Source organism: Xyrauchen texanus, chromosome 14 (assembly GCF_025860055.1).
Source record: "Xyrauchen texanus isolate HMW12.3.18 chromosome 14, RBS_HiC_50CHRs, whole genome shotgun sequence".
Lineage (NCBI taxonomy): Eukaryota > Metazoa > Chordata > Actinopteri > Cypriniformes > Catostomidae > Xyrauchen > Xyrauchen texanus.
Genome location: NC_068289.1, coordinates 12,918,294 through 12,930,725, shown reverse-complemented (window position 1 = coordinate 12,930,725; position 12,432 = coordinate 12,918,294). Strand labels below are relative to the sequence as shown.

The 12,432-nt window shown below is 37.3% G+C and overlaps 1 protein-coding gene across 1 annotated transcript in view; it reads right to left on the bottom strand.

Annotated features, from left to right (window-relative positions):
- The window catches only part of LOC127654875 (unconventional myosin-XVI-like), a 277,645-nt gene that overhangs the window by 188,848 nt on the left and 76,365 nt on the right, over positions 1-12,432 (bottom strand). The window contains exon 3 of the mRNA XM_052142405.1: positions 1,387-1,457. Within this exon, the coding sequence (XP_051998365.1) occupies positions 1,387-1,457 (71 nt within the window). The remainder of the gene's footprint in view (positions 1-1,386; positions 1,458-12,432) is intronic.

The window sequence follows — 12,432 nt, the reverse complement described above, 5'->3', positions numbered from 1 at the left end:
ACACATTACGGGCTATAATTAATGTGTTCTACATAAATAATATATCAGAAATAAGCATAACCCTATAATGTACTTAAAAGTAATTAAATTAATTGAAAGTCAGTAACTATAATATGATTACAAGAATGTAAAATGCAATGCATTACACTACTTTCTTTTTTAATAAAAAAAGTAATTCGATTACAGTAACTTATTACTTTGTAATTAGATTACACCCAACACTGTTCATACATCCACTAAAAAGACACTGGGACCAGTTGGTTAAAAGCAGGGTAAAATAGCAAAATAAAGGCAAAGGTCAAAAGTAAAGTTAGTTTGTATAAAAGCTTTAGCATCATTTGTTTACAGATGTCACTTGGTTTGATGTGTTGTGATCTAATGCACTGATATTTTTAAGTGTGGCTTAACTGCCCAAATGTGGCCACTCTAATTTCAGGAATGACATTTATTGAATGTCAACTGCCTCAACTGAACAACTTTTCATTAAAGAAGTTTCTGAGTGCATTAGTAAGTAACTGCATTATTTGTGTTCACATAACATTAAGTTCACTTAACTTATATTTAAATTAAACATTTTAATGAAATAAAAAGATTTAGCGCTTTTCACATTAAATAATTACATTAAAAGCACTGCGGCAGAGGCTGTTAGAGGCGCAACAATCACAACTGTAATTTAAAATGTTAATTTTAATTATTGCATTGGGTATAAATGATTAATTTCAAATGCTGCACAAATAAAATGCATCATTTTTGGGTTGAGTCTGTCTGACTCAGAAAGAAAGCCAAGGCTTAATTAAACTTAATCCAATTACCACTAAAATTTTATTTTTTTTCTATTTGTGCTATAACCTGGCAAACCCTTTAAATTTATTTACCTCTCTATGGATGCAAAATTAACAGTCATCTGTCTTGCTTGAGTATAGCTTGAGTCACACACTGGACCGGGTCTATTAGATTCAGTGTGGCTGAATGCATCAAATGTTTTCCAGTGTTACATTGAACCCATTGGAGTGAGTGTAATGGATTTCCACCATTTAGTAAAGAATCCATCATTGAACAGGGCAAGTCTGTGACATAAACAGGCATTGTGTAAAAAATGAATAAATAATAAAAGGCGAATTAATCAATAATGTCAGTGGTCTTAAAAGAACAGTAAAAACAAATATGAAAGACATGGGGTGAGTAAATTATTATTATTATTATTATTATTATTATTATTATTATTATTATTCATTGCTTTGTGAAGTATCCCAAGGGTGAATGATTGAGTACTGCGACATTGTTTTGAAATGGGGATATTATACTCAGCTCAGTCACAGTGTATAAAAGCTCAAGAGGCAGTGTGTGTGTAAGTGAATTTGTCAGAGCTTGTCCTCAAGTTCTTACCAGATGGAGCAGAGATCCTCCTGAGGTAATTACTGTGTTCAGGTCAGCTCCCTCCTTCAACAGCTTCAGCACTGCAACAAAAGACATGCAAAGACAGATGACTACAACTGCAAACTGAACACTTCCCCAAATCTCTCTATGACTCTCTCTATACAAAATCATACAGTGAAGAAACACAGGAAGAATATGGTGCTTTGTGTTAGAATCTTCGACACCAATAGAGACATTAGCTCTGTTCCAAAACCTTGTAAGATGCATTGCTGTCTATTGCCTACATAGGCTGCAGCCTTTTAAGGCAGAGTCCTCACTAAAATCCTAACTAACATTCTTCATAGGCAGCAACTCAAAGTGCACAACATTTATTTCAATACAGTTTAGAATGTTGCTAAGCTAGAAAGACAAGGCGTAGTACATTGCACACAGATATTGGGTAAAAAAAAACAATTATTTTATAATAAATGAATTAATTCATAAAAGTACATTTATAATCAATATTTTTCTTCATCAGCCATCTTGTACACCTATTTATTTATCACTGAGCTCATTGCAATAAATTATGAAATTGCCTTCTCTGCAAAGGATACATTCAATGCTGCTTTATAATTGGGTAAAAAAAAAAAAGAAGAAAAAAAAGCAGCATAGTCATCAAAAATACTGTTCTGTTTGCTTGAGCATCCCACAACCCCAACATAGAAACATTGGCTCAAGCAACCCATGAAATAATGTTTTGAAAACCTTTAAAATAAAGTTATTATTTCCGTTTGGTGCCCCTATAGGCACATACAGTAAATTACATATTTCACTTTTAAATGGTCTGAGCAGGATGATAACTCCTTAAATATTGGTGAGTATGTACACTTTTGTATCCATAGGATCTTAATATTCTTAAGGACGTGCGATTACCCGATGAAGCACACTAGACTGGTATTGATCCTATAACCAAGGATCAAACTTTCAGCCATTACCAGCCTTTCGGTCTTACCACACCTGGATCCTTAACCACAAGTCTACAGACAGTCCATAACTGAATCTCTGTGGCATTGTTTAGTGCAACGATGAGTTATTTTCACTGTGAGCACAGTCTCTGGGATATGAACCACCTCTTCCTGCCATTACCTCTGGCCTGAACTCAAGTACACTACATCACACACAGCCAAACTTCATTGATTTTTATTACCGAAGAACCCATCAGACACTATACTTATTAAAATCCAAATGCGAAATATGGAGCATTCCTTGCATGTTTTTTTTAAATGAACACAATGAGAGAAGGAACGGATTCAGCATTGGTTCCAACACATGATGAATGACAGAATGTACACAAATACTCTATAACATTCACAAATTCTGGAGGGATTTTTCAGCTCCAAAACATGATTCCTCTGGTATTGTGTCAAAAAATCTGCTTGGTGGGGAATGAGTCTGCTTACGTGGAGAAATAAATGAGGCATAACGGAGACCCACATAATCTCAGCTGAGGTTTAAATCACCAAAGAGAAAAGAAAAGACAGATGCACACACACACAAAAACAAATCTTAGCATCAGCAAGTTAGCCTACCAAAGCCATCTGGTCTCCACTCAGGCAGAATTTAAGGAATACCTCCATTTAATGGGTCAATATGTGGGAAGAAAATATTTAAACAAATACACAAAGCAAGAAGACACAAATGTGGTGCAAGGCTCCATTCCCTACTGTTTCAAAATTCTTAAAGAAATAGTTAATCCAAAAATAAAAATTCTGTCATCATTTTCTCAACCTTTGTATTGTTCCAATCATGTACGTCTTTCTTTCAGAATCACCCAACTTCTACAGAGTTTCAGCTGGCACACAGTCACTGTGATATTATCCTGATGGACAAAGCAGCCACAAATCATGATGCTGCCTCCACCGTACTTCACCACTGGGATGTTTTCATGTTGGTATGCGATGCCCTTTTTACACCATACATAGTGCTGCATGTTTTTCCCAAACAATTCAACCTTAATTTCATCAGTACACAAAACATTTCCCCAGTTGCAATGTGGAATGTCAAGGTGGTCTTTGGCACACTTTAGGCATGCAGCAATGTTATTTTTTGGAAAGCAGTGGCTTCCTTTGTACACCATGCTTGTTTAATGTTTTCCATATACTAGACTAATGAACTAATGAGTTCCTTTTTATATGTCAAAGTAGCTCTAACCCACACCGCCAATTCCATATAATTACTTGGATCCAAGGTTTGCAAACTCCTGACTCTAATTAGCTTTTGCTGACATCATTAGCCTAGGGATTCACATACTTTTTCAAACCTACACTGTGAATGTTTGAATGATGTATTCAATATGTACAAGAACAATTCAATAATTTGTGTGTTTTTAGTTAAATGAGATTGTGGTTTTTCATTATTGTAAATTAGATGAAGAACAAACCAGAGTTTAAGACAAATGTATTCATAAATGCAAGTCATTCCAAAGGGTTCACATTTTCTTGACACTGTATATCTTAAGTTTCATAAAGACAACATTTTATGTATTTACTGTGCTTTTTTTAATTATTTTTTTTATTCCTTTTGAAGCTTGACAGCTTGTGGTCACTGTATGGAAAAGAGCACTGTGAACATTATCAGCTTCTTTGGTGTTCTACTGAAGAAAGAAAACCATACCATGTTGGAACAACATGAGGGTGATTAAACAATGACACAATTTTCATTTTGGGGCAAACTAAACTTTTAATTATCTATTTCCTTGTCAACTGCTGCGTCGGTGTGATGGATAGCTTAGCCTTAGAGGCTTGAATGGGTGATACTGAGAGAACTCTCAGCAATAGAAATTGTCAGGAATAATCAGGAAATTGAACACAAGTGTAGATTATAAAGAGCTGATAAAATGGGAATATAAAAGTGAATGAAGATCCCAGAGAGGAAATAAGTCAGGGTGTCAGGCTTGTAAAGGACAGTGTCTGATAGACGCCAGAGCAATCGAGGGCTATTCAGTGATAAAAGGGTTGCTGCAGTATTTGTGCCAGATTAGCTTGATGCAGCTAAAACATTTTTAGATCGTCACAACACAACGGTGGCCGTGCATCTTAATCACAGGATCCAAAACATGTAATCAATGCTAATCACATATGCCTGCCAGCCTGAAGTCTTGCCAGCTCTATGCAAAAATGTGCCTGGTGGCCAAAGGCTCCAACAGGTCAATACATCTTAAACTACTTAATAAATCTAGAATGTACCAGTTCTGCACATGGCACACATATGTGCTTAATTCACCACCTACCAGGAAAGAGTGAAGGTTAATTACAGTGGTGATCATGATATGATCAGACTGGTTATACACCCCTAACCATGGTTTAACATGATGACCCTCACAAACAGATGTGCTGTTGCTGGCTGTGATTAACCTCAGCTAAGCTCGAAAGTGCTTGGCCGATACATTTCTGAATTTAAGGATTGGCTCATAAGTTGGAATTTGAATTTGAATTGATATGACAGGAAGATAAATTAATTAAACTAAAATTGAAAGAAATTCAACAGTCACACAAAGGATTTGTAACAAAACATAATAATCATACAAATCATAAATTGACAAATTATGCTGATTTATTCCCTTATATATAGAATACATTTTGTATCAAATGATTAGACATATTTCAAAAACATCAAACGTTTTCAGATTTGTTTTCAACTTCAATTAAAGCATTCTGGTACATGACAGATCATTTTGTTCTTCCACTAAGGTTCATCAAATTAAAGTTAACTCATTTCTACAGGTGTCACTACAGACATTAATTATTAATATCATAAAATGTTTCTGGAAATATGCCAAATAGTTTGCGTATGATAACATTTAGGCGTAATTCAAAATTTTAAATTAAATGAATTAATAAAAACCACACTCACAGAAGCTCTCTGAATTTCCTTCAATTACATTGTAACACTAATCAAACTTATATTAAATTAGAATTACAATTATACACCCTGTTTGCTACCTAATTTCAAATTAAATCCAAAATCAGGAAATAAATTGGAATTTTTCAAAGACATTTTTAATTCAATTCTAAATGGTGCACAACCTCACAGTCCAACATTTTGTTTATTCAGGTTGTATTCCTATTTATGCATGAGAACATTTGACATTGAGTAGATGTGGTGGTGTTTGTGGGAGGCGTTCATGTAAATAATACAGTCTACACTCATTCATATTCATGAGTTTTTGTTATGCCGATCTGACTCAGCGATATGCATGGTTGGCTCGTTTGTTAAACTGATAACACTGAGTGCTGTACACATCTATGCAACCTCCATTATTTTTTGCATACAGGAATACAATAAAAAGCAACAAACATCAGCTTAGGTGTACTACCATCATGCTCTTGTAGCAAACAGCAATATTGCCTGGAGAACAAGTCTCTCAAGAACTATTTTTTTCATGGAAAGTTATGCAAAATAATTTTCCTAAGCCCTGAAAGATATCACTGAAATCATTGTCATGAGATATCTCACCAGTCTCTGTGACAGCTCTAGAGTTTGTAAACAGCTAACAAAAATATGTCCACAGTCTCTGACGCTTTCTGCCTGTCAATAATTTTGCGCATTCTCATAGTGTTTTTATTACAGAGAATTATTGAGGCTTAATGTCTTATTGTTATTTTTAATTTGCCAGTTGAGGGTGCTAATTCGCTACTGTTGTGTTTGACAACCGTGGGGAACATGCTTTGTGCCAGTTTCATCGGTATCGTGCATGTTTTGGAAAGAGGGGGCATGGCTAAATCAATGTCTTAGTCTCATGGAAAGTAGAACGGCCTAAATCCCTTACAGCACCTTCAAGTATCAGCACTTTCTGATTGAAATACAGATATAATACTATTTTGTCGCAAAAAGTGGAGTTATGGTTATTCACGGCAAGACAGTCATATTTTGAGTCGGCGACAAAGCACGAAACCTTTTGGCTAGATATATAAAGCAGAGAGAGCTTTTTCTACTATTCCCTCAGTGAAATCTGCTGGTGATGAAATATTTACCTCAGCCATTGATATTAATAATACTTTTAAAGAGCCCTATCTTGATCTTTATAGTTCCACGTCTACATCTACTGATGAAGATATTAGAAACATCATGGAACCTCTAGAACTCCCTAAATTGACAACTAAAATATTTTCATTCTGAGATAACCTTGGAAGAGCTCACCGAGGTAATAAAGGCTCTGCCAACAGGCAAGGCTCTGGGGCCAGATGGCTTAGATCTTATGCTACAGAACTGGCTCCACTTTTGTTAGAAGTTTAAACAGAATCATTAAAGAATGGAAAGCTTCCGCCAACCATGACACAAGCCTGCATCAGTTTGATTCTTAAAAAGTACAACGATCCAAGAGAGTGTAAGAGTTACCATCCAATTTCCCTGATCCGGCTAGATGTTACAATATTGTCAAAAAGTTTGGCTAATCAATTAAGTAAAGTTATGACATCTCTTATACATATAGATCAGGTGGGGTTTATTCAGGTTGCCCTCTTTCCCCATTATTGTTCCATCTTGCCCTGGAACCATTAGCAGCCGTGATAAGAAATGAGGATGATTTTTCAGGGGTGAGTGGGAGGTATGGCGCATAAGCTTCTTCTTTACCCAGATGATATTACATTATTCAGCAAGTGGGCTCCATTACATTTATCGATTATTGGGAAGATCAATGTTATTAAAATGAACTGTATTCCAAAATTCAACTACCTGCTACAGTCACTCCCTATAGATGTCCCCCTCTCTTATTTCAAGCAATTTGAGAGTATAGTGAAGTCTTTCATTTGGAATGTGTCCCAGACAACATTTCAGTAAACTGGGTCGATTGACAAAGGTGGGCTAGGCCTACAAAAGATTTAGATTTATTATTATGCATTCTGTCTCAGATATTTGGCTCACTGGTCACGTCCACCTGAAAGAGCCCCTCCCTGGCTTTGTATTGAACAGGAAGTTATTGCCCCTATTTTGCCATTGCAAAGCCTTTCTATCAATATAACCGGAGAAGTAAAATTTCACCCCACAACTACGCATTTGCACTCGGTATGGACAAAAGTGACCAAAGTGTTTCTTTTTGGGGTGTGTATAGATCCAATAGTTTTAGTTGAAGGTTCAGAGTCTGGTGTGCAATGTATTAGGCACTTGAGTATCATTTTGCCCCAGTCTCTGTATTTTGGGCAATGGGGAGATCATTGACATTGAAAATAGACACATAAAGAGTTGGGTTTTAACCAGTGTCATGATTGCCAGATAGTTTTAAGGGGCTGGAGGTCAGTTGGAGCACCCTCCTTTCAGGAGTGGTGCTCGGAGATGGGAAGGGTGGCGGCCTTTGAGGAGGGGTTCATGGAGAAATGGGGCGAGTATATAACATTTATGGATTGATTATTTTTATAATATTTTTTCTTTATTTATTTATTTTGTGTGTGTGTGTGTGAGTGTCTGTCTATATAATTTGTGACCACTGGGATGTTGTTGGGGCCATGGTGGTGTTGGGAATTGGGAGGGAGAGGGGTAATAGTGGGGTTAAGATTGATTCTGTGTATATATGTTTTGTTTTTCTGTTTTCATTTATGAGAATCAATAAAAATTATTAACCTGAAAAAAGTGTCTGCACTCTTAGAAAAGTCACTTTTACAATCGGATTAGAGAACCAGAACTAACTGTTGTATGATTATGATACACAATTAACAAATATGTGCAACTACAATGAGCAAACTCAATTACCATAGAAAATACAACTTAATGGAATCTTGAAGCATTACAGGAATATAACTTCTCTCATCATTTACTCTCATTCACCCTCATGGCATCCCAGATGCGTATGAATTTACAATAGTTACATTTTGGTCTGTTCTCACCCAAAACCAATTAGATGGCTTTAAAAGACACTGATTAAACCACTGGAGTCTTATGGATTACTTTTATGCTGCCTTTATGTGCTTTCTGGATATTAAAAGTTTTGGACCCCGTTCACTTGCATTGTATGAACCTAACATGCTGAGATATTCTTCTAAAAACCTTATTTGAGTTCTGCAGAAGAGAGAAATTCATACACAACTGGGATGGCATGAGGGTGAGTAAATGATGAAATTATTTCCTTAAGTATGCAAAAATGTATTTTCCTCTAATACAGAAACATTCATTCAATCAACTTGAATCAATAATGTTCACACAGAATCCGAGTCAGACGCTCAGAACACATTATTAATCAACTCAATAATCTGATGTCATTACATTTCATTAATTTCCCAAGCCTCTTATCTCTAATGAGTACCAGCTAAGTTTTCCTCATACCCTCATTCTTTCATTCTGAAGAAGCACACATTTCCACTTTCCATGAGTCCAATGCAGTTTGGGTTGCTGATGGGACTAAAACAGCCTACTCTGAGAAAAACCCAATCAACATATAAGCACACTAATTTTCATTATCTCACCACAGACTCCGGAATACAATACCTGCTATTTGGATAATGAGACACAGAAAATATTGTTAGCCTCTGATATCAAGAAGATGTTAGCATTAAATAAAAGCCCTATATGATATGTTTAGCAAATATAGTGCAACCTCTATTTGCATGAGCCTTAAATGTGAAGTGTGTTCGTTCAGTGTGTGAGTTCTAGTGACACTAAATGGAATTGCAAAAATAACTGTTGATTGAACTGATTTTGCAAATATTGCCCTGTCTTCCATTGGTCAGTCAAAACAGGTGGTCCGGACCAAAAACGTGTGCTGTTGTTTGAGCCTATGTTGCTATGTTGTGTTGGGCGGGTCGGAATGCTCAACTGAAAATATTTTTTTTTGATAGTGCCACAAAGCCAGAGTGTTTACACTTTTCAGAAAATCAACCAATCAATGAATTACTTAAGGCCAAAACAAACACTCTATGCAAGTATGTGAACACAAACACATCTTGAAATGCAAGCTTGATTTCACACGTTGATGCATCCTGAAATAAGTCAGAGCGCAATTCTTAGTTTAGAGGTAGTATACACACATATCTAGAAGGATGTAGGTGCACAGCTATAAGTTATATTTCATAAAAATGAGTAGAGATGCTGGCACACTGCTAAACGTTCCAGTTTATTGACAACAATTCAACCCAAATAGGGTCTTCATCAGGTCAATCAAGTCATCTTTACCTCCTAAATGATATACACTTCTTATATGAGACACAAGTGGGTGGAGTATATCGTCACCGGATGTAGAAACACTTTCATAAAGAACAAGACAAATACAGTATTCTACATGTTTCAATCCATTAAAACCCCATACATTTTTAACATACATTTTTTAACATACTTTAAAAACAAAAATTGTTGCAAACAGATGTGAAAAGTGTAATCCAAGCAAATCAAGATTATTTTTTTATATAATGTATATATACAATTTTTATATATGCATGTGTGTCTATATCCACCTAATTTGAATTCACAAAATTTGTTTTATGTCATAATCCTGGTTCAAACCTTCTGGAGTCAATGTTTGAAAAGAATAAATATAACAAGTTTCTCTCTTTAGTAGGTTATTTGTTTCTCCTCTCTTGGTATTCTAACTTGTTCCATCACTGTGTACTTTAGCGAAGGCACAGGGTGTTTTGCTTTTTTAAAATATGCAGCTACTAGGATGCGTTCATCCTGGTTGAGAATACAACTACTATATTCTGATATACTCGTTTTCAAATATTTCTGTATCTTGCCAACATAGGCAAGACCACTGGGACATTTTATCAAAATGAATAATTTGTGTTATGCATGTGATTATTCCCTTAATTTTTATGTTTTTCCCAGGAATTGGATGGGTAAAAGTGTTAAACTTCTGAGAAAATTACATTGATCACACGATCCACAACGATAATTTCCATCAGGTAACCCTAATGATGTAACAAGTAGTTGCTGAGATGAGAGATGCTGGATCTAATTGCAGGCTTTTAATGAAGATGATGAGTGAAACAAATAAACATGAACTCATACAGCGACTCATGGCACCCCAAAAGGCAGATGAGGTAGGATGATGCTCAGGTGGCCAGGGAGGAGACCCAGGGCAGGGACTGGGTCCGAAGATCTGGGGTGCGGCTTCAGGGCAGGGATAGAATAGGGAGGCTTAGGGGCGGCCACAGAGCAGGGACAGGAGGTTTAAGAGGCAGCTCTAGGAAGGGAACGTTGGTCTAGCCACAGGAGATGGAAACTCAGGGGGCAGAGCCATAGGTGGATCCAGAGGTGGAGCAGCAGGAGTAGGGACTTGAGATCCCAATGGTGGAGCTGGACATGGGTCCAGAGAAGGAGCAGGTGGAGCAGTCAAAGGAGGAGTCTTTATGATGTAAAGTGGGCAGAGCTGCAGGAAGAGCCTGAGTTTGAGAGTCAGGAGGTGGAGCTGCTGGAGGATCAAAAACTGGACACTCTGGAGAAGGACCTGGAATGGTGTCGGGCGGACCCACAGGAGGATGGAGGATTTGGTTATTGAGGAGGAACCAGAGGTGGAGCAGGCAGAGCCACAGGAGGATCGGTGATTTGACACTCTGGAGGTGGAGATAGTGGCAGAGCGGGCTGAACTGTAGGAGGTGGAGTTTCAGGAGGTGAGGGCAGAGCCATGGAAGATTCTGAGGGTGAAGCCAATGAGGGCAGAGCCGTGGAAGGCTCGAGGGATGAAGTCATGGGAGGAGCCAAGAGAAAACTGAGGGGTGGAGCCAAGGAGGGCAGAGCCGTAGAAGGCTCGAGGGATGAAGCCATGGAAGTAGGAACAAAGAGGCTTGAGGGGCAGAGCCTGGGAACTGACCTCCGTGGTCGTGAGCACTGGCAGAGACAGGGGAATGACCTCCGTGGTTGTGAGCACTGGCAGCGATCGGGGAACGACCTCCGTGGTCGTGTGCACTGGCAATGGGGAACAGATGGCAGTGATGAGGGAAGTGCATTATGGGAAATGTAGTCCAGTGGAAACAGAAGACTAAGGACAAAAATCACTTCAAAAGTCCTTGGAAACACGATGGAAACACGCTGACAAATTATCTAAAAAAAAAATTATAATGTGGACTCAAATCAGAATGTACTAACATTTGTCTCAAATTAGGTCATTAATATACAATATTAGGAAATTCTCTAAATTCATCTTGAAGTATTGAAATCACTGAAATCACAATGTGCCATTGTTTTTTTAATTATTTTTACATTTTTTCAAATTATTTTCCAAGGGCCGAGTTCTGGATAGAACATATAGGACCAAAATTAAAAGCTACTTTTTATTTTTTCATTAAACACTCATCCTGTCTTCTGCTAACACCTATCCCTAGCTGTACTGAGCACAATTCATAACCTAACGCAAGTATGTGTTGTAATCTCAGCATTGCCGCAAGCGGCACTATAGCGAAATTAGTGTGAACTGTCCACTTCTATGGTGATTTTTCTCTTTCAAGTCAACTACTGTCATGGCAAAGCAACAGTTCAAAAAGAAGATTACTTAGCAAGTAAGTTAAATTCAATATATTTATAGCAACTTACCTGAATAATGACATTTCTAGTTTAGTGCAAAGGCATTTAAGTGTAACTCTACTGCCCCCTTGAGTACTGAGGTTTGTTCAACTGGACCATACGTTGGCAGTGTGGTGGCCAAGCAATCGCATCTGCATTTACATACTTGAGCAGGGTATGTTTTGGCCTTTATAGTTGTCTGCATATTAAGGTGGGATAGGAGAAAGCGTTTAAATGTTGAAAAATTGCACACCTCAGCTCTAAAGACTTCAATTTACAATTAAAAATGTAATTGCTGTTACCACTGAAGCCCCAGAGTAGCTGTTTCTGTGTAAAATCGACCCTTCATGACATATTAAAGCTCAAGAGATGCAATTTGCTGGCTGTGACTGAGCATGTGTAAAATACATGACCAGAGAGAAAGCAATTCACATTGCCATATTCAAAACACATTTGTAGAGGACGTCATGAAAGATTAACGTTCAGCTGCAGTAAATCTGTATTAAAAGGGTTAACCATTAAGACAATGGGTTAAATCTGTGTGGTCTGTAGAGTAAACATTTTCTGCTGACTGTACTGGTTCATATTAAGATG